This window comes from Rutilus rutilus, assembly GCF_951802725.1.
Source record: "Rutilus rutilus genome assembly, chromosome: 7".
NCBI lineage: Eukaryota > Metazoa > Chordata > Actinopteri > Cypriniformes > Leuciscidae > Rutilus > Rutilus rutilus.
This window is the reverse complement of record NC_140221.1, coordinates 12,649,753-12,673,154: the sequence shown is the minus strand read 5'-3', so window position 1 is coordinate 12,673,154 and position 23,402 is coordinate 12,649,753. Positions and strand designations below refer to the sequence as shown.

Here is a 23,402-nt window from a genome sequence, read left to right as displayed (position 1 = left end):
AAGTCTAAATATGAATTGTATAACAATATTAGGGAGTAGTATGATGAAATGACAGCAGGGGGCAGTAAAATACCACTTATTGGCTTAATATGTCTTTATATTCATATAAAATCACCTTTTGAAGAAGTTAAACTTTTTTTCTGATAATTATTGCTCTAGAGAGTTCAGAGAATTGTGCTGCACTGGTTTTGAACATTATGATATGAACATTATACGATAATAGATAGAAGACACCATTTACAGCAAATACAGGCAATTTACCATAGGAAATATATGGTTTTAAAGCGTTTTAACAGTTATAGCGCCAACTATGGTCCGATCTCCATAAAATTTTCCATGCTTCTTTAGCAGGTTATGACACATATGCTCATCAATTTTTGTGAAGTTCTGAGTTTTCGTTTAGGATTTATAGTTATAAGTATATAGTTTAGCAGTTTTCTGCACTAAAGCAAACCAGTTTTTCCATGTTAACTCAATCATGCATGCTTACACACACACACACACACACACACACACACGAAGACAAATGTTGTTGTTGTTTTTTCAATGCTATTGGGATATGTCATTATGAAAATATATTTGAATGGTCTATAAACATTTCACAAAGTCTTTGTTAGCTATTAATCAGAAGATTCAGAATTTATTCAGAAACCTAAGACTACACAAACACATTATGTTGTAGATACAGACATTTGAAATATATGATGTGATAAAACTGTCAATACTAATACTTTAACGGACGGATTTTGACTAAATGTAATTGTAAATGTTAAAATAGTGATTTTATAAATTTTAAACAGCAGGGGGCAGTAAAATACAACTTATTGGCTTAATATGCCATTATATTCATATAATTTTCACCTTTTTAACTGTTATAGAGGCAAATTTTGTCCGATCGGTCTGAAAATTTTCATGCATGTTCAGAGTGATATTTCACTGGCTTTTTAAGAAGGTCTGAGTCATTCATTAAAGAGATATAGGCTTTCGGGGACACTTGGTAAAGGCTACATTTTGAAGTGAACCTATTATATCTATCCAAATGAAGTAGTTCAACTTTTTCTGACATTTATTGACCTAGTGAGTCTAGAGAATTGTATTGCACTAGTTTTGAACATTATGATATGATAACTATATGATCAGAGATGGAAAAGACCATTTACAGCCAATACAGACAGTTTACCATAGGAAATATATGGTTTTAAAGCTTTTTAACAGTTATAGCGCCACCTTTGGTCCAATCTCCATAAAATGTTGCATGCTTGTTAATGATGTCATGTCACATATGCTCACCAACTTTTGTGAAGTTTTGAGTTTTCATTTAGGATTTATAGGCTTTTTAGTGTATTTTGCCACGCCCATTTTCTAAATGACCCTATTACAGCCATACAAATGCAAAAGTTCAACTTTTTTTTGATAATTATTGATCTAGAGAGTCCAGAGAATTGTCCTAGACTGGTCTGGTTCCGATCGGGCGAAAAACCAGGGACTAGTTCGCAAAAGTAGGTTTTTAACATATTCATGAATATTTAATGAACGGTTTGATTGACAGCAATGGTTCTAGAGGCAAAGTTGTTCAGGATGAGCAGATCTATCAAATGATATGCATTTTGTGACGATAAGTGTAACACTACGTGATTACAGAGCCATAAAACTCGTTAGCGCCAACTAGTGGCCGATTTCATTCAAAATTCTTACAGACCTTTAGGGCCATGAGTCGAACATGCCCATCGAGTTTCGTTCCGATCGGCCTCCGTTAACCTTGTCTAATAGGTGCTCAAACTTCATTGGCTGATGGCGGCCATGTTTTTTGAGATACACTAATGTCCTCATAGATATACATGGCACCTTGGACCAAGACACTGCATACCAATTTTCAAGTCAATCGGACTAACGGTCAGGTGGTTATAGCCCATTTTATGTTTTTTTCATGTTATAGCGCCACCATGTGGCCAATCGCCGCGATTTTTTTACTGTGACCTAAGATTGACCTCTTACACATGTGTACCGAGTTTGGTGAAGATACCTCATTTACTTCTGGAGTTATAGCCATTTTAGTAAAATAGGCTCCGCCTTCTTCGAACGTTTTGGCGCCCCTTAGCGACCGTGAATCGAAATTTCAACTTTTTTTCGATAATTATTGATATTCAGACTACTGTGAACATTTCTGCACTGGTTTGGTTCCGATCGGGCGAAAAACCAGGGACTAGTTCGCAAAAGTAGGTTTTGGACAAAATCCAAAATGGCGGAAAAATTTGCATACCGGAAATAAAATACCTCCTATATATCTTGTTCGGCTTGAGCCAAGGATTCCAATGATGTATGACACTTAAAGCTGAGACAAATGGTTATTGAGATATGAGCAAAATAGTGATTTTTTTTTGTTTTTTGCGCTATAGCGCCACCTATTGGCCAATCGGGCTCATACTTTGATAACCTCTCCTCGATTTTTGTACTACCTTGTGGCCAAGTTTCAAGTCTCTAGCTCTTACGGTTTGGGCTGCACGATGCGTTTTAGCGGAGAAGAATAATAATAATAATAATAAAAATCCTTACAATTACAATAGGGTTTCAGCACTTCGTGCTTGAACCCCTAATTAAAGCTGCAAGCAGCATTTATCGGGGTTCAAGCAGTTAAGGCCTTTAAGCACAAAAGCATCAAAAGTGATTAAGTTTTATTTAGCAAGCATGTAACTACTGACATAATAGATGGAAAAGACCATTTACAGGAAATACCATAGGAAATATATGGTTTTAAAGCTTTTTAGCAGTTATAGCGCCACCTATCGTCCGATCTCCATAAAAATTGGCATGCTTGTTAATGATGTTATGTCACATATGCTCACCAATTTTTGTGAAGTTCTGAGTTTTCATTTAGGCTTTATAGGCTTTTTAGTGTTTTTTTGCCACGCCCCTTTTCTAAATGACCCTATTACAGCCATCTACATGCAAAAGTTCAACTTTTTTTTGATAATTATTGATCTAGAGTGTCCAGAGAATTGTCCTAGACTGGTCTGGTTTCGATCGGGCGAAAAACCAGGGACTAGTTCGCAAAAGTAGGTTTTTAACATATTCGTGAATATTTAATGAACGGTTTGATTGACAGCATTGGTTCTTGAGGCAAAGTTGTTCAGCATGAGCAGATCTATCAAATGATATGCATTTTGTGACGATAAGTGTAACACCACGTGATTACAGAGCCGTAAAACTCGTTAGCGCCAACTAGTGGCCGATTTCTTTCAAAATTCTTACAGACCTCTAGGGCCATGAGTCAAACATGCCCATCGAGTTTCGTTCCGATCGGCCTCCGTTAACCTTGTCTAATAGGTGCTCAAACTTCATTGGCCGATGGCGGCCATGTTTTTTGAGATACGCCAATGTCCTCATAGACATACATGACACCTTGGACCAAGACACTGCATACCAATTTTCAAGTCAATCGGACTAACGGTCAGGTGGTTATAGCCTGTTTTAGGTTTTTTTCATGTTATAGCACCACCATGTGGCCAATCGCCGCGATTTTTTTACTGTGAACTCATGTTGACCTCTTACACATGTGTACCGAGTTTGGTGAAGATACCTCATTTACTTCCGGAGTTATAGCCATTTTAGTAAAATAGGCTCCTCCCACAACATACATTTTGGCGCCCCTTAGCAACCGTGGATCAAAATTTCAACTTTTTTTCGATAATTATTGATATTCAGACTCCAGAGAACATTTCTGCACTGGTTTGGTTCCGATCGGGCGAAAAACCTAGGACTAGTTCGTAAAAGTAGGTTTTTGACAAAATTCAAAATGGTGGAAAAATTTGCATACCGGAAATGAAATCGGAGATATACGTTTTGTCCGGCTTGAGCCAATGATTACAGTGATATAAGACACTTGAGTCTACGACAAACCGTCTAGGAGTTATTAGCGATTTCATACTTTTGCTTACTATAGCGCCACCTATTGGCCAATCGGGGTCATAATTTGTTAACCTCTCCTCGATTTTTGTACTACCATCTGGCAAAGTTTCAAGGTTCCAGCTCTTACGGTTTGGGCTGCACGATGCGTTTTACGGCAGAAGAAAAATAATAAAAATCAGCACAATTACAATAGGGTTTCAGCACTTCGTGCTTGAACCCCTAATAAATTCTACGAATAATTGACTGGATCTAAAAACAAAAGAATCAAAATGACACTGCAAACTTGCAGGAAACTAGAGTGAGAAATAAGACCTAAAAAACTAGAGGGAAACAAAATAAGATTTGGGAGAACTGGGGCCTGTACCATGAAGGTAGCTGAACAAACTCGGGGTTACAGGATTAGTTTTGAGTTGACAAAACCAAACCGATGCAATCAGGCTTTATTGGTACCATGATGCAGCTCATAAACTTTCTCTGTCAACTCAGGCTTTGATCCTTAAGCTATGATTACTCCACGCGCGTGCACATAAAAGAGTGACGTCGACACTGAACAACCAATCGCGGGTAGAGCGAGAGCGATATATTTTTCCGCGGAGGAGCAAGAGATAATCATTCAGAATTACGATGAATTTAAATATGTATTTCAAGCTCGAAACAATACGGTCTCTGCTGCCAAAGCAAGAGAAGACTGTAGGAGAAAGATTGCTGATTGTTAATGTGTAAGTTAAACTAATACGTTCTATATTTATGTAAAATTATGTATATATGTATGTGTAGCCTATACGTGTAATATAACCTATAGCCTATTTTTATAATATATAAAAATGTGCATGTACTAAGAAAGATTAATATTCATTGATTTTTAGATGCAACCCCAACTCCAAATGTTCTTGGCAGCAGATAAAGACAAAATATAAAAATATAATTCAAAGTGATGAGTATTTACCACAACCTTTTATTATTTTTGTGAACGTTTTATCACAAACACTTGTTTGCAGCAAACAGAAATAAAGAGTTAAATTCAGAAAACCAGAATACACTGGCGGAGGAGTTGGCTCTGAGTAAGCAATAAGGGAGGACCGATTATGGATGTGATTACAGGTGCTGTACAATCTGACCCTGGTGCTGGCTCCGTTAAAGCAAGTAACACTGGGTACGTGTGCAATACATTACTACTTTTTTAAGTTTTAAATATGGCCAGGCTGACTGTATGTTCTGCAGTAGAGGGAAATACAGTGTCCCTGTTGAAGCCAGCACACATACACACAGTCTCCCACACAGAGGTCAGTATGCAGCAGACAGAACACCAAACATAACCTGCTTTACAACAGTTATGCTTTACATTGGCCTATTTTTATTTATTAGGGTGGAGGAAATGAAGACACTCTGTCTGTGTGTTCTCAGACAGTTGCTGATGTGAATGCACTGGGCTTTTTATTATGGCAAACATTTGAATGTGTGGCATAAAAAAGGGACTGGCCCTTACACATCTCTTTTATTGTAGGATTTTTCACAACCTGCCCCAGAAACTCTACCTCAATGGGCTTCAGAAGAAATGTGTAAGGATTTAAAACCCTTGACATAAATTACAGTCAGTCCTGTGTTTGTAGGAAGTCAAGGAACTTTTTGTGATCTGATGAGCCTCCAGAAAACTTGTAATGATCATGTTTGTGGTGGAATTATGTTTCAGGTGGAAACAGACTCAGTCAGGGCCCTGTACAAAAGGAGTCTTGAACTAGACTGCACACTAAAGGAGACTTGAACTAGACTGTTCACTAAAGAGTGTCACTAAAGACTGTTTAAAAAAAAAAAAAAAAAAAATTGGAGATCAAACAGCTGGATAAAACGGATCTCAGTATGTGAACTTATTTAACCAAGTAACACTTTAGTATGAATATTTATTAATGCAAATTTGTCTTGCTCTCTTTCTCCCTCCCATCCCACAAAACCAATAAAACAGTTTGAGACCTATCTGCAGTTTCAATGTGCTTTTATTAAGTGTAATATTGTATGGTGATTGCATCTACATCTGCACCAGCTCTGGTGACTCTGAAGCGCCGAACACAGTTGAAACGTGCCTTTAGGAGGCCAAAGGTCATCTCTATCTTCACTCTGGTTTTACTGAGGGCCACATTGAACCAGTGCTGTGGCCCTGTCTGAGGGTCATGATAGGGGGTTATTGTGTAGGTTTTTCTATCTCAGTTCAAATTAAGTGTTTTGTACTGTACCAAATTTAACTTGCTTTCCTCAAAGCGCTGACACAACAAAGACTCACGGAAAATTTGTGAGTCAAGCACTGGAGCCAGGCCATTTGGCATCCAAACTTGTGATCATACGTTCATGACCACCACAAGTCGTCTGCAGATGAAATGTTTAGTAGATTATTGTTATATCTGTTAATGTTACTATTAATTTAAAGATTCATTTCACAGAAAATAATCATCTCACATATTCACATCATCTCTACCTGAACATTAAGGCTGTGATAGGACTTCCTATTAACATAATCTGCCTCATGTTCCCCTAGAACAGTGGAGATTGGAGCAATAGACTGCATACATGTTGCAATGACTCTAGGGAATCATATCACAGAATAATAATAAAAAAATATTTAAAATAATTCTTAACATGTATTGTATAATACAATTGTGAAATTCTTTTTTTTTTTATTTTATTTTTTTAAGTGTTCATGTGATGTCACCCTATCAATATATCTTACCGGCAATTTTATAAAAGCCCTCTTTTATGGACATGGTCGATGAATGTCCGGGGAACACTATTAATGAAACTATTCTGTACTCCTGCAGAGCGAGGACCACCTTGCGAATGGTTCGACAAACATATGTTTTCCCCTAGCTTCTGTGCGTCACCCACCGTGCAAGTATGTACCACTTGCAAAAAAATGCAACGCAATATTTGCGGCACAGTAAGTGCATGGAAAGGCAAGGGGATTTTGTCATGCTAAAAACTTTTTCTTTACGAAGTGCTCGTCTAATAATTTACGCTGAGATGTCACAGGATTTGGAAGAAAAGGTGAAGTCATTGCAACAGACACTGGGAATAAGTTACGTCACCTATATGTTTCTTTGCTCTCAGCTGATTGGTCAAACTTCAGTCTGAGATCTCGAATCCAGAACATAACCTGCCCCGGAGCAGGTTTAGCCGTGCAGCGTAAGATACCATGGCGACGAACACAGATTAAAGCCAAGCTACTTTCATAGTACCTAAAACCCAGGGTTGGCGGAAACTAAACTGAAACATAGCTGGCTAGCCACCTAAACCGGCTTCATGGTACAGGCCCCTGGAGCAAAAGACTGGAACTTGTCAAAAGTAAAAAAAAACACAGGAACAAGGGAAACTTGAATATCAAAAGAATAACAAAACTTGGAGTTCCATAACAGCCAGGAAACACAGGGGGCGGGACTGGGAGGGAGGAAAATAATCCAGGGAAATAGTTTGAGTGACCAGTGAGGTGCCGGCTTCAGGAACCCATAAGGGCCAGATACTGTAACAGTGAGGATGGGATGGGGATATTGTCTGTGGCCCTTCTGGTGACATGGGCTCGCTCCACTGGTGGGTTCTTGAAAATGGTCTTCATGTCAGAAGCAGTCACAGGGACAAACTCTTGATTTAGGAAGGACATTGGGATGAACTCAGGGGCCATGACTGCATTAGCAGGGAGGGTGAATCTTTGGGGAACGGACCTGCCACGGCCCAGGTCCGCCCACGCCATGTCACGACCCAGGCCCGTCCACGCCATGCCACGACCCATGTCCTGTCCCCCTGCACGGGCCTGGCCCACCATCCCTCCCCCAAGACCTCCTCCGCTCCACCACCCTCCTGGTATTATGTTGTGTTTTGGTTTTGTTGGGGCGTCAGGAGACGCCCTTAGAGGGGGGGATTCTGTCACGATTTTGGGTTTGTTCTTGCCATGTTTCTGTGTCTTGTCATGCTTCATATCTGTCATGTGATTCCCTGTTTGTCATGTGATCCTGCCATGTGTCTTGTCATTGGGTAATTGTCTGATCATTGTTCACAGGTGTCCCTTGTCTTGTCTTTAGTCTGTGTATTTAAGCCCTCATGTTTGTTATGTGTCTTTGTCTAGTACAGGGATGGGCAACCTTCGGTCCTGGAGGGCCACTGTCCTACAGAGTTTAGCTCCAACCCTAAAAAAAAATAAAAATAAAAATAAAAATAAAATCACCTGCCTGTAATTTTCTAGTAATCCTGAGGACCTTGATTAGCTTGTTCAGGTGTGTTTGATTAGGGTTGAAGCTAAACTCTGTAGGACAGTGGCCCTCCAGGACCGAAGTTGCCCATCCCTGGTCTAGTATTAATTCCTGTAACCACTCTTGTGCAAGTTTTTATTCATAGCTTTTTGTCTTGTTTCATTCCACGTAGGGCTGGGCGATAAAACGATAACGATAATTATCGCAATATAATTTTTCTCTATAAAACGATATCAAGAGTTCGATAAATGTTCGATAATGTTTATGCGCCAAAAGCGGAACGAAACTCATTTGAACAGCGCGCCACACGGATCATAGTCCAAACGGCAGCGCAGCGCGAGCTCACAACAGCCGATGCGTTTACTCTGATCGGTCACGAGATCCAGTGAGAAGCGCTTGAATTCAACGAAGAACACAAATGTCTCAGTGATTTAAACCAGTTTAAAGGCAGATAAAACAGCGCTGACAAACAGGAGAAACACTGCGCAACGATACTGTCAGAAGGCTTTTTCGTCTACAAATTCCCATCATTTACCATGGATTTACTGTAACGTTAGCCTAGTAATATTAACTGCACCATGAAATGTGGGATATACAAATTGAATTGTATTATATTATTAATGTAGACAATGTATTAAAGGACTAATGGAATATAATAACAGTATTTAATAATGTATTTAGGCTGCTGTTTTTCATACAAATACCATAGAAACCATAAAGTTACATTTTGCCATGATAGTGAGGTGTTACAGGCTATGCCTGGTTTTATCTGTGGTTATCATGATCTAAATGCATGATACTGGATGACCAATGGTTAAGTTTAATAAAACTTAAACAGTCAGAATATTACATTTTACCACATAAAAATTTGCACATGCAGAAACTAAGAAATTAATTGTCCAATAAAGATATTTATTTTGTTAAGGAAAAATGACAAATGTTTGAATGTTCTACCTCAGATTTGTGAAATGTTCACCTGTTTGGTAAGTGTTTGTCATGATATGTTCTGACAATAAAGAGTAGTTTAAAACCACAATTAACGCTCTTGTTTCTACAGCTTTCACTTAGGAGCAAAAATCTGCCTTTAAACTTGAAAGAAATAAAGATTTGACTTTTATCGTGATAATTATCGATATCGATTATCGACTGATATAAAAACAATTATCGTGATTTTTTTTTTTTTGCCCATATCGCCCAGCCCTAATTCCACGCCATGCTTTTGTTTCATGGTTTTGGATTATTTTGTCAATAAAGCTGCACTTGGGTTCCCAAGGCTTGCCTTCAGTGGTTCCTTCTTACAGTGAGAGAAATAAGAACTAAAAAAATAGAGGGAAACAAAATAAGGTTTGGGAGACCTGGAGCAAAAGACTGGAGTGAAAACACAGGAACAAGGGGAACTTGAATATCAAAAGAATAATCAAACAAGAAAAAAATATATCTAGCACTTACTGACAAGATCTGCAAGCAACGTATACACACAATGAACGCACACAAGGCATAAACCGATCCAGCAAAGACATGAGGGTGCTCCTTTCCCTCATGTCTTTGCTGGTTCGTTTAGGAGCAGAGCACAAGAGGAACAGGTGAACACAATTAGGCCAATGACGACCAGACAAGGACTAAACAAGGGGGTGTGGTAATGGGAAATAAGGAGGCGGGATGAGGGGAGCACATGGCCAACACAAACAAAGACAGAGCCATGTGCTCAAGCACAAGACAAACAAGGAAACATTAAACGAAGACCAAACAGGAGCCTGACAGAAGTTTTTTTTGTTTGGTGAGATAATAAAATATTAAAACTCAAATCAATATTTTGTGTACAGTTATTTAATTATGTCATCCGGTATCACGGACTTGCTCACTCATTTCATACAAATGCAGCAGCTGCTGTCATTTGCGACAATTGTTTTATATGGATTATAAGATAACAAACAGATACAATTTTAAAACTAGTTTAATCTCAAATCAAAATCTCTTATATCCACATAATTATTTATGTAAGGAAATGCCGTGTAATAAGGGGTATGACTGTACCGTATTCCTATTTCCGACTAGTTTGAACTTGCCGCTTGCTAGAAACTGCTTTCTCCCTGGAAGTTTTGCGTTTAAAGAACTATAATAAAATATTTCGACTCAGATCAATATTTCATGCCTAATTATTTACTTATGTGGCATGTAGCCGTGTTATAAGCGGGATATTTTACATTCAGCCGGTTGTTATCGCCGAATAAACCCCTTCAGGATGATATAACACCAGATCACCTGTCAGGGTTTATTTTGGAACAATACAATACAATACAGGGTACAATTGGAACAAAACTACTCCTGTGGAAAACGTACTCGGTTACTAACGTAACCTCGGTTCTCTCTAGAGAGGGAACGAGTACTGCGTAAGTCTTACGCTAGGGGAAAATCTCTTTTCCACGAGATACTGAAGCCAAGAAATTATCCTTAATTTTGAAATAATGTAAAACGCGTTGCGGCAGCATGCAGACATAGGCGAGACGGCTTGCGCGCCTATTGGCTGCCCTGCGGCAACTGCAGCAGCCTATCGATAAGGCCCTATCGTGACGTCAGTACCAATGGGGACGCTTCGCGCCCAATACGTCACGTCCCGCCGAAACGGGCGTGGCCTGGGGCTATAAATATAGCATCGAAAGGCTAGCTTACCGGTTTTTCATCGCCGGAGCGAACCGGAGCGCGCGCAGGCACGGCAAGATACGCAGTACTCGTTCCCTCTCTAGAGAGAACCGAGGTTACGTTAGTAACCGAGTACGTTCTCTTACGAGAGGTTCTCTCGTACTGCGTAAGTCTTACGCTAGGGGAACACAGTGTAAAACGCCGTGCATGCTAAGATCCAGCACCAAAGTCCCAAGGGCAAGTGCCCAGGCTCATATAGTACATGATCATAAGTGACTCACAGAGAGCCCAGGAAGAGTGGCTAGAATAGCATCATTCCCATAATAATGTAGCATCCTATAAGAAACAGTTATAGTGATGGTATTTTATTCAGTCAGGGCGACCCCGGCCTGGACTGATGAATATAGTGGGTCTTACACACTGCCCATAAAGCTGCGCGATCTATAAACGAGCGTTTGCTCAAGCCATTTCAGTATTCTGGGCCGGACACATTCGGGGCAGACAGTACCGATTTTAGACCGCAAGCAGCTTAGCTTGCAGAGCGGGAACCTCTAGGTTATAAAACCTTATAAATGTAGACGGGGAGGCCCAGCCTGCCGCCATACAGTTATCTTGCAAGGCAATCCCACTAGACCAAGCCCACGACGAGGCCACGCCTCTCGTGGAGTGCGCTCTGACACCTAATGGGCACTGCAAGCCCTTAGAGGTATCTGGATAGACTGTTTCGACACGGCGAGTCCCTTAGAACGTCCGTAGAGTGAAACAAAGAGCTGCTCCGTCTGTCTGAAAACAGACGTGCGAGACACATAAGCCCTTAACGCCCTGAACGGGCAAAGGAAGCTGGCGTCCTTCTCCTCGTTAGAGACCGGCAGGGCAGACAGGGAAATCACCTGGGCCCTGAACGGTGTGTTGAGGGATTTAGGGACGTACCCGTGCCTCGGTTTGAGTATGACTTTCGAGTCATTTGGCCCAAACTCCATACATGTCGCGCTCACTGAGAACGCTTGTAAGTCCCCTATGCGCTTTACTGAAGCGAGAGCCAGAAGAAGCCAAAGACAAGTGTTTGATATCTATTGATTGGATTGGCTCAAATGGGGCACCCTTCATGGCCTCCAAGATCGTAGAAAGGTCCCATATGGGGACTGAGGGAGGTCTGGGAGGATTTAACCTCTTAGCTCCTCTAAGGAACCGAATGACCAGATCGTTCCTTCCCAGTGACTGACCAAGCGTTGGTTTAGAAAACGCTGCTATAGCCGCCACATAGACTTTGAGCGTGGATGGGGCTCTGCCTTCATCCAGTAGCTCTTGTAGGAAGGAGAGAACCTCCGTCACTCCACAGTCCAGGGGTGAAAAGCCGCGTGCTGCGCACCAGCTGGAGAACACTGACCATTTTGAGGAATAGAGCCGTCTCATAGAGGGAGCTCTAGCCTGCATGATCGTGTTTAACACTCCCTCTGGGAGATCAGAGGGTACCCGTTGATGGCCCACGCATGTAGGGACCAAAGCTCCGGGCGAGGATGCCAGATCGAGCCCCTGGCTTGAGAGAGGAGGTCCCTCCTCACTGGTATTGGCCATGGGGCAGCGCTCGTCAGCTGCATAAGAACTGGGAACCAAGCCTGGTTCTTCCAGAACGGAGCCACCAGTAGCACTGAGCATCTGCTTTCCCTGATCCGCTCTAATACCTGAGGTAGGAGCGCGACGGGGGGAAAAGCATAGAGCGGGCAGCGGGGCCAGACGTGGGCCCTGCTCTTGGAGAAAAACTCCGGGCAGTGAGCGTTTTCTTGAGACGCAAACAGGTCTATCTTCGCTCTGCCGAATGTCTGCCACAGCAGTTGGACTGTCTGCGGATGCAGTGACCATTCTCCTGCTGGAACATTGTTCCTGGACAGTCTGTCTGGTCCCACATTCAGGTGGCCAGGCACATGCGCTGCTCTGAGCGAGCGCAAATTGTGCTGAGCCCATACCAGGAGGCGTTTCGCTAACCTGTACAGGTTTCGGGATGTGATGCCTCCCTGGCGATTTATGTAGGCTACCACTGACATGTTGTCCGAGCGGACCAAGACGTGGTGTCCTGCTATTTGGGGACGAAAGCGCCTCAGCGCGTTGTCGACTGCCATCATTTCCAGGCAGTTTATGTGCAGAAGCTTTTCCTGTTCTGACCACTGGCCGAAAAACGGTCTGCCCTCGAGCAGTGCTCCCCATCCCGAGGTGGAGGCGTCCGTAGACACCACCTTCACACTCGAGGAAGTCCCCAGGCTTACACCTGACTGGTACCAGTCGGTCGCTCTCCAGGGTATCAGTGCTGAGACGCATTTTTGATCGACCTTGAGACGAAAGAGACCTGAAGTCCACGCTCGACGCGGTACTCGCGCTTGTAGCCAGAACTGCAGTGGGCGCATGCGAAGCAGACCCAGCTGGAGAACTGTAGATGCTGCTGCCATGAGACCGAGCATCCTTTGAAACTTCTTTAGCGGGACTATAGTGCCGCGGCGGAAGGTTTCTGTCATGCGCTGAATAGTCAGTCTGCGCTGTGGCGATAGTTGAGCTGTCATTGACAGCGAGTCCAGTTCTGTGCCCAGAAAAGATATTCTCTGACTGGGAGACAGTGATCTTTTCGCCCAATTGACTTCGAGACCCAGATTCTCGAGATGTTCGAGTAAAATGGTTCTGTGTTCTATGAGCTCTGTATGTGACTGAGCTAGAACCAGCCAATCGTCCAAGTAGTTCAAAACTCGCATTCCCCGAAGTTTCAGGGGAGCGAGGGCTGCGTCCATGCACATCGTGAATGTACGGGGTGCTAGGGACAGGCCAAACGGTAGGACTGTGTATTGATAAGCCTGGCCCTCGAAGGCGAATCTCAAAAATCGCCTGTGATGTGACGCTATTTGTATTTGGAAATACGCGTCTTTCAGATCTATTGACACAAACCACTCCCCGTGGCGAATTTGCGAGAGGATTTTCTTGGTTGTGAGCATTCTGAACCGGCGTTTTGAAAGCGCTTTGTTCAGTTGTCTTAGATCTAGAATGGGTCTGAGACGCCCGTCTTTTTTCGGAACCAGAAAATATCTGCTGTATAGCCCCCCTTCGCTCTGAGCTTGAGATAAAGGCTCTATTGCCCCTTTGCTCAACAGTTTCGCAATTTCGGCACGAAGTAGATGTGCTACTTCCTTTTCTACCGTGGTTTCGATTCGCACCGCGCAACGGCGGGGACGTCGAGCGAACTGTAGCGAATAGCCTCTTTCTATAATGTTCAGCACCCATTCTGATACACCGGGAAGCTTTGCCCACGCATTTGCATGAATAGCTAAGGGTTGAATGAGATCGGAGCTCTGGCCGTGACATAGTGGCGGCCGGAGAGCTTCGGTATGCTGTATTATAGACACCGCATTTGCAGCGCTCGACGCGGGGAGTGTGCTGATCACAGCGGGCGGTTCGCCCGCGCTCGTCTCTCTCATGGCGGGTAGCTGAGAGACGGCGAGCGTGGGGGAAACCGAGGGATTCGTCATGTCTGTGAGTGAATGTGGGCGCAGGACAGCGGGCACATTTGCACTGAAAACACCGTCGACCTGAGTCGGCTGTATGTGTGTTGGTTTCGCTTTTACAGAAACCGAGAGACATGCTTGTGTAGTGTTTGTGGGCACTGGGATGTGGGCACGCTCACTACATTCTGTGCGCAATCGACATGAGTCGATTTTATGTGCGCGAGCCCTGTGGGGCGGGCTGTGTCTGTGTGTAGGAATGGGCACTGGGCAGTGGGCATTTTTACTACACTCATAACACCATCGGCCGTGGCCAGAATACCAGAAAATACACTCTTTACAGGATTTATCTGGGTCGCTGTAAAAACGGCGTTTGTGTACAGGCAAGCGGGTAGTGTAACCGACTTGTTTACTGCAGAATACACTGGAACAGTCGCATGTAATGGAACTGAACGAGCGAGAAGTTTTGGTGGAAGCCCGGCCGCAGCGGGACTTGAACACCGTCGTTTTCCTAAGCTGGCTAGGAAGACTTTGAGGCCTCGGGCTTTATCTCAATCTTCGGCCGAGGCCCACGCGGAGGGGGGCGGCGGCCGGCAGAGCGAGAGCGCGGTCTCTGGTCCCGGGCCTGTCGACGCTGTGAGGCGGCAGCGGGGGGCGGCGGCTGCGAGCTGCGAGCAGACGGCTGTTTAGAGCAGCCTGATGCGGAGCTAGAGCGCTTTGGCAAAAAGTGCTTCATGGCCTGCGACGTCTTTTGTACCTCGGCGAATCTGTCCGCGAAATCCTTGACGGACGATCCGAAGAGGCCAGCAGCAGAAACGGGGGCGTCGAGGAACACAGAGCGCTCCGAGTCCGGCATTTCTGAAAGCGTCAGCCAGAGGTGTCTCTCAGCAACGGTGAGAGAGGCCATGCTCCGCCCTATGGCCTGTGCAGCGGATTTTGTAGCGCGGAGAGCGAGGTCCGTAGCGCTCCTTAAATCCGCCACGCTGATTGCTTCCGTGCCTTCCTCGTCCAGCTTTCGGAGAAGGTTAGCTTGGAAGATCTGGAGAGTGGCCATAGTGTGTGACGCTGATGCAGCCTGCCCAGCGGCGGTGTAAGCGCGACTGTGCAGGGTAGATGTAGCGTGGCAGGCTTTTGATGGTAGCGCCGTCTTAGCCCGCCGTCCAGCAGAGGGCGGGCAAAGATGGGCTGCTACTGCCTCCTCCACCAGAGGAAGAGCGAGGTATCCTCTGTCTTTAGCACCGTCCACCACGGAGAATGCCGCTGAAGCAGAGGAGCGCAGCCTGGCTGAGAAAGGGGCGCTCCAAGACTTTGCCAGTTCTTCATGAAGCTCAGGAAGAAACGGGGCGGGTCTTGAGGGCGTAGAAACGCGGTCCCCTTGCAGGAAACAACCGTCCAGGCGGTTGCGTGTAGGCTCGGCGGGCGCGGACCACTCGAGGCCGAGGCTCTCTGTGGCCTGTGTGAGCAGACGCATCAGCTCAGCTTCAATACTGGCCCGTTTTCCTGACGACTCGCGGACAGAAGAAGGGGCGAGGTCCACAGAGCTCGCCCAATCCTCACTGCCTGACGCCAGGATAGAGCAGTTGTCCTCCTCGAAAACTGCCGCTTCTTCTCTGTCATCTCCGAACACACACTAGCAGTGAAAAGGATATGACGCCGGATAGCGTAGCAGGAACGGCGGCTGAAGGCGGCGCGGCCAGCGACTCCAGGTACAGTGCTCGTCCCGCTGAAGGCTTTATCCACGGCGCGGCTTCTTCTCTCTGGATTCAGCGATGCGTGAGCTCCGCTGAAGAGATGAAAAATCGGTAAGCTAGCCTTTCGATGCTATATTTATAGCCCCAGGCCACGCCCGTTTCGGCGGGACGTGACGTATTGGGCGCGAAGCGTCCCCATTGGTACTGACGTCACGATACGGCCTTATCGATAGGCTGCTGCAGTTGCCGCAGGGCAGCCAATAGGCGCGCAAGCCGTCTCGCCTATGTCTGCATGCTGCCGCAACGCGTTTTACATTATTTCAAAATTAAGGATAATTTTTTGGCTTCAGTATCTCGCGGAAAAGAGATTTTACCCTAGCGTAAGACTTACGCAGTACGAGAGAACCTCTCGTAAGAGAACTGTGGAACATTTGAATTTCTACTATTTATGTGGTAATAATTTTGTTAGTAGACAAAAGAAATATCACATGAAAAAAAAAACTAGTTTTTGTATGGTAACGCAAAAAGTGTTCCAATTGTACATGGTCTACTATTTGATGTGCCTCCGCTTCAAAGCACACTACAGTACTAGCATGATATGAGTCCAGTGTTTTTATGTACTGTAATAGTGTCAATGTTGTGCAGTCTCACCTGTCACCGGGAGCAGCATGCATTTATTACCACTGTAAGAACACCTGTAAAGACCACCAGTCCCATTATGAAAGTGAGGGTCCGTCACCAACACACTAAAAGAGAACAAGAGAATTATGCAAAAGGGAGGATGTGCAGTGGTGAAACAGGATTTTCATGCAACATTAGCTGTGTCTCATTTGGAAGGCTGCTCCCTCAGGAGGTCGCATACGTCAGGATTTCTCATTTTAGAAAAGTAACCATTATAAAACTGACTGTTATACCTCATGGAGCATAAATTACAGTAATATCTCTCTGGCTTTGGAATGGAATGGTTAAAATGAGGCAGCTTCAATGACGCATGTGGACAACAAAGGTCACAGCCTTTGAAATAAGACAGCTATTATTGCACAGTGGTGTTAACTTTTGAACATGATGATTCACACTGCATGTTCTGAGATGTACTGTCCAGGGGAGAAGGCTGGGGAGATTTTTTTTTTAGACATTTCCTCACAGAGGATTACTTAAGCACAACCTCATCATTTTCCAGTCAACAGATGTTTTATCATCAGGGTCAATTGAGCCAGAAATTAAAGGTCACATTGTAAAATAAAGCAAAATAAATCTCTGAATCTGTATGCATAACCTCTCAAATAATGACAAGTCCACATGTGCAGCCATTACCATTAGTAGTTTATTCTACCTTTTGCAGAAATTAAAAAAACACAGGCTTTCCTACCTGTCACCTTGAGTTGGTCCAAAATGACAAACCCTATGACCGAAATGAGAGCCACCCTCAGGCGCAGTGAAAACTCTGGCATTCAGTGTCTCTAAACTGAACCCCAACGAATGACATGCCACTGGGGGATACAGAAAAAAAAAGAAAACATGAACAGATTACAAATCACTGATAGAGTGCCACAAAGTACAAAAAAGTACTGTGGTGGTATAGTGATGGTATCAGATCATAAAATCATGGTACTTTTACATAGTCGGTGAATGGCGCGAGTTGTCCCACAGTCCTATAACAGCCTGTTTGATGGCAAGTTTCATTGTGAAAGCTTATGGCATACAGTGTGACAACATGCCCCATTGAATATGATTTGGGAATGAATTTAGACATCACATAAGACATGCATGGCTAACCACTTTGTCAAAGGTAGGTCTGCAAAGGATGACAAAGAAAAAGGTTTCACGTAAACTGTAGCTTTTAGCTTTTAATTCAACAACATAAAAGGCAGAAACAAAGCAACAGTGTTTACTTAAACACATCCAACAGCAGACAATGAGTGGAGAGAACTGAAGGTCTTAAATACACAGGGAAATGATCTCAATACAAAAGAGTAGTGCTCTAATTAGTAACAAAATGAGTAACTATGACAACTAATAATGGCGGGAACATGGGAACAAAGACAAGCAAACAAAACATCCATCATGAAAATGAAAGTGAAACAAATGTAAAACGTGACACACAGTCTACATAGGAGACGGAGGAGCTCCTTTTTTACCTTTTATATGCAGATTTATGTTCATATACTTTCGTCAAAAGTCTAACGAGTTTGGAACGATGAGGATGAGTAAATGATGACAGAACTTTTATTTTTGGGTGAACTAACCCTTTAATCAAGTGATAAGTTAATTTGAAGATCTTTCAGAGTTGTAGAACACATGATATTTTAAGAGATTAATCTCTATTACAATGGATATTAGGTTTAATCAAATTAATTATTAATATTGTAGCAAGTCTGAAGAGTGTTTTATGTTCTATTCAGTTATGTTCTAAATATGTTCTTTTCCTGTGTTAGGTGTTCTGTTTGTGTGAGGCTTTAAGGGGGTGGGGTGTTCTTCTGAAGAACAAGCTGGCACAGTTATGTGTGGCTGGTAACTGGAGGGAAAGTTGTAGTCTGCAGAAATTTGTTCGCTGTGAGGCAGGAGCATCAGCCACACAGGTGCTCATAATAATAAAGAAGTCTTAAAAACCGTTAAGTGAGTCTATTGTTTTCTCCGTTCGCTGCAATATGATTTTGTCTTCACTTTCGACCATAAACTGTCATTCAGTTTTTCATTAGTTTTAGTGAAAAACAGCAAATGTGAAATTAGTGAATAAATAGGCTACACAGTTGATGCTTTGATGCAATATGCACATGATATATGCATACAATCATATGTTTATCAAAACCAGCAATCAAAAGCAGTTTGTTTACACACAAACACACCAACAAACACCCACATACATATACGCACATGCTCAGATTCACCAACTGCAACCAAGAAAAATAATCAAACTAGTTTTTTTTTAGACTTCATCCTATCATCTTACCTTTTTTCTACATTTTATTGCTTTGCTCATCATTGTTACAGTATGTGTTCTTTTCAAAATCTTCAATGCTAATTCACGTACTGTTTAAACTCTACGTTAAAATATATAAATATATACATAAACATATAAATGGTATAAATTTTTTTTTGCTGCTTCAGACCTGGGGTGCATTTCCCGAAGCATCGTTGGCCAACTATGGTCGCAAGTTCATCGCAATGTCCATTGAACTCTATTGGTAACGACGGAACTTGCGACCATAGTTGGCCAACGATGCTTTCGGGAAACGCACCCCTGGTCCATTGTAGTGGAAAGGAAAAAAATGGGTTTGCACAAGTCTTGTTTTTTTAGACTCATTGGTGAAGAGCAAATATCAAGTGGATTTTTATTTTCCTCAGTTGAAACAAATTCAGGTCTGAATGGGTTCACTACAATAAAATAAATAAAATAAAATCGCTGTATAAGTTTTGTAAAGTGTCCGGATAAGACCATACATCCTGTGGCCCAAAGAAAAGTAGGCTATTTGGACACTTTTTGACTTAATATGAATGTCATTTCATTAGAAATGAAATATCAAAGCAAGTGGTAATTGCAAACAAATGTTATTTTCTAAGAAAAGAAAACTTTGAAAACCAACTTACTTTTAAGGTCATGTTAGCGCATGGATTCATACATTTTATATTAGGCCTACATTCGTACATTTTCAAGTGTTGGTTAAGTGTGCAAATACAGTGGGCCACTGTATTTAAAAATATAATAGACAAATTAGATTACTTACACAGGAGAAATCCGAAAAATAAATAAATTAAAACCACTTGATATAGGTGAAAAATCCAGTACATGGTCGGTTTGGGCTGCAAGGATGGTTTCAATTGATACATATTTATCAGAGATTGTTGAGGATAAAGAAAAAACTTTTGAGTAAAAGCAAATCCGTTCAATGTACACAAGTTCCGCAATAAGAGTGAAGTGAAACGAAGCTGTGATGCTGTATTTGATGTGAGGTATCATGTGGGGGTTGTAGCACGAGAAAGTTCCGTAAAGGGCGATGAAACCGCCCACCAGGCACTAGCAGGCAGTGTGACGAAGCAATAGCTAAACAATGAGTTATGAGGGATACATTGTCAAAAGCCCCTGCATGATCCGGTTTCATCAATCTTCACGGAACTTTCTCACGATACAACCCCCACATGATACCTCACATCAAATACAGCATCACAGCTTCGTTTCACTTCACAAATAAAATAGGTTGTATAATATTTGTTTTGTTATCCAAGTAGGCAACTTAAAATCCGTCTGTCTGCGCTGCTGGCTGTGGTAACGTTAGATGACTGGACCGTTGATCTTACACACGCGCACATATTCCACAGCTTTTGTGTCGCGTATTTAGTCAGCTGTTAAATACCGATTTCTACCGACAGGTGGCACTGTTTTAAGATGTCTGGCAGGGGTAGATTGGGGTGCAAGTCGGCAATCATTAAAAAGAATATATTGTGCACAGCTCAGCATCAGCATCAGCATCAGCATCCAAGTTAAAGAAAATAAATGTTATTCAGTCGCAAGCATTACGAATAAGTTGTGGGGCATTCAGAACATCCCCTGTTCCAGCAATGCAGATAGAAATGGCAGAAATGCATCTGGATGTTAGGAGGTTACAATTAAAAATGTCATATTGGAGTACACTAAAGGGACACGATGAGAATCACCCAGTGAAAAAGATCCTAGAAAAATGCTGGGAGTATGGAAAAGGAGAAATAAATAGTTTTGGATGGAATGTAGAAAAAGAAGCCCAGAACATAGAAATAAATAATATAAATATTAGTCCCACAGTGGTAATACTATCAATACCTCCATGGCTTTTCCCTAAACCTGATGTAGGTCTAACATTGCAAGACAAGATGAAAAAAAAGGAAATAATCATAACAAAGGATATAGTTGTGAAGCAGCATCTAAGTCAAGAATATTACAATAGTATTAAAATATTCACGGATGGATCTAAGAATCCAGACAGTGGACATACAGCAGCAGCAGTTTACATTCCCCATTTTAAATATAGTATTGAAAAGAGAATTACAGATCATGTTTCAGTATACACCGCAGAAATGATTGGAATTTTAATGGCACTTCAGTGGGTGGAAGACGTTCATCCTATGGATGTAGTGATTTGCTCAGACTCCTATTCAGCTTTAATGAGTATAAACAGTGGAAAGTTAGCATCCAGGCAGGATATTTTGTATGAAATACTACAAAATCTGTATAGAATATACAGAATAGGAGTAAACGTTTCATTTGTATGGGTTCCAGCACATGTAGGGAAGGGTAATGAGGAGGTTGATCAGTTGGCAAAGATATCTCTGAAACGCAATGTAATAGACATTAATGTATCATTGAGTAAAACTGAAGTTAAAGCAATAATAAAATCTGCTCTAAACAAAATGTGGCAACAGGAATGGGACAAGGAGACAAAAGGAAGGCATCTGTATAAAATTCAAAATAAAGTTGGGGTTGAGAGAAATAAATACGGAAGCAGAAAGGAAGATTCCATAATATCTAGGCTTCGAATAGGGCACACATGCCTTAATTACTCACTGTTTATCATAGGAAAAAGAGATTCTGAGAATTGTGATAAATGTGGCTTGTCAGAAACAGTTGAACACGTGTTGATTCATTGCACAGAATACAACAGAGAAAGAATCAATTTGACAGAATCATTAAGCTATGTAGGTATTAATACATAATAGCATATTTCAAAACGCACAGAAAGAGACAAGGGTTTATAGTGCTTTAATGAGGTATCTAAGAGAAACAGGATTGGTTAATAGAATATAGTTTAATTTTAATTTTATTATTATTTTCAATTTTTATTTTTATTTTTTTGCGAGAGGGGGTTCAGCGAAAAATCGGCAGCTGGCAGCAGGAAGTAGCTGCCGTTGACAGCCGGAAGTAGCTGCCGTTGACAGCCGGAAGCCCTGCCATATTAGGAGGGACCTGCTATTTCGTGACAGCCAATCAGTATCGTCCAACGTAGTAGCAACCAATCACATTTAACTTTAAGTCAAGCGACAGCAGCCAATGGTGGCGCCGGCGAATCTTCAGTAATGGCGGCGGTGTTTGGCTCGGTAAGGTCGTATATATTATCAGATTAATAAATAATTGTTGCTCTGTACGTTGGAGTTTAACTTTTATGTTAGAGACAGTGTATCTGTGACTACTTAAGTTGAATTGGTTAATTTAATCATTTGTAGAAAGTTAACGCAGCTTGTGCACCATTTGTGAGGGGCTATCATTAACTTCTAATACTACGTTACCATTATCATTAAATATTAGCGTTTGTTAACATGTTAACTTAATCTATTGATTAGAATAAAGCTCATGCTGATTTATTGGAATTATTGACAAGCTCAGCCTTGATGATACACGTGCAACGCTAACAAAACATATCCCAAATGTGCCATGTTTTAATACAAAACACCATTTTAATCAACATTACTTCACCATATTCTAAACTTCTGTTTTTTGTAGGTTCACCAGAGCCTGTCACAGATTGCTGGGGACGGACAAACATACTGCCAGGAAGGAAATCCATCCAAACTCACTGGTATGTTTTCACATAAGGAACATAATGTTAAATGTATTATATCCTGTCTTGATCAAAGCAGGCAAAAGGCATACTGTTTTTTTTATCTTTTTATTTTTTTTATACAAATTCTAGATTGTATCGAAAATTTGACATTTCAGTGTCTATTTTCTTTGTTTGATTATTTTTTGGATGGGACCCAATCACCAGATGAGACCAGAATATGTGTGTATGTATGTATATGTGTGTGTGTGTGTGTATGTATGTATGTGATATGTATATGTATGTATGTTAAATTATTTTATATATATCTATTCAAGATATACTGGAACTGTTCACTTTTTCCATATAACTTTCACCCCCAGTTTCACAGACAAGGCTCAAACTGGTCCCAGACTAAAATGCATGTTTAACTGAAAGCAAATTACACTTGCATATCTTAAAATGTCAGTGCCATTGTTTCTTTTAAGATTCACAACAGTAATGTTTTTTTCTAAGGCATATTTATAAAAGTCCTAATTGCACTAAGGCCTAATCTTGTCATAATCTAAACCCTATCTGTGAAACCGGGCTTCAGAGGTTTACATATTAGTCCAGTGGTTCAGTTCAACACTTTGTTCTCTGGCTTTAGATGGGAATAGACAGTGGCATTTAAAAAATAAATTACACCTGCTTTTTCTCTCGTGTGTATAAAATAACAAACTTTTTTTTTTTTCGTCTTTTTAAGGTCAATTGCAATAAAGATGGATCCGGGATCTTGGAAGCTTGTTAAAAATAAGGGTTTGATTTCATGTTGCAACAATTTTGATTTCTTTGCTATCTTTAGTGTAGAAATAAAATATTAGTTTTTCCATTTAGATTTCTTTTTTTCCAGGGTGTTCCAGCTCAGTTGGGATCTGTGGACTGCGGTGTATTGATGCTAATGGTAAGTTA

At 42.0% G+C, this 23,402-nt stretch overlaps 1 protein-coding gene across 2 annotated transcripts in view; it reads right to left on the bottom strand.

The window, feature by feature from the left end:
- The window catches only part of LOC311294160 (integrin alpha-X-like), a 190,903-nt gene extending 170,606 nt beyond the window's left edge, over window positions 1-20,297 (bottom strand). Inside the window, exons 1-3 of one of the 2 annotated variants that reach the window (XM_084414877.1) lie at window positions 19,671-20,297; window positions 17,315-17,435; window positions 16,597-16,691 (exon numbers count right to left, since the gene is read on the bottom strand). In XM_084414877.1, coding sequence (XP_084271003.1) covers window positions 16,597-16,691; window positions 17,315-17,435; window positions 19,671-19,773 — 319 coding nt within the window. In that variant the 5' untranslated portion in view covers window positions 19,774-20,297. The remainder of the gene's footprint in view (window positions 1-16,596; window positions 16,692-17,314; window positions 17,436-19,670) is intronic. The other variant, XM_084414876.1, reaches the window with a different exon arrangement.
- Between the last annotated feature and the right edge of the window lie 3,105 nt (window positions 20,298-23,402).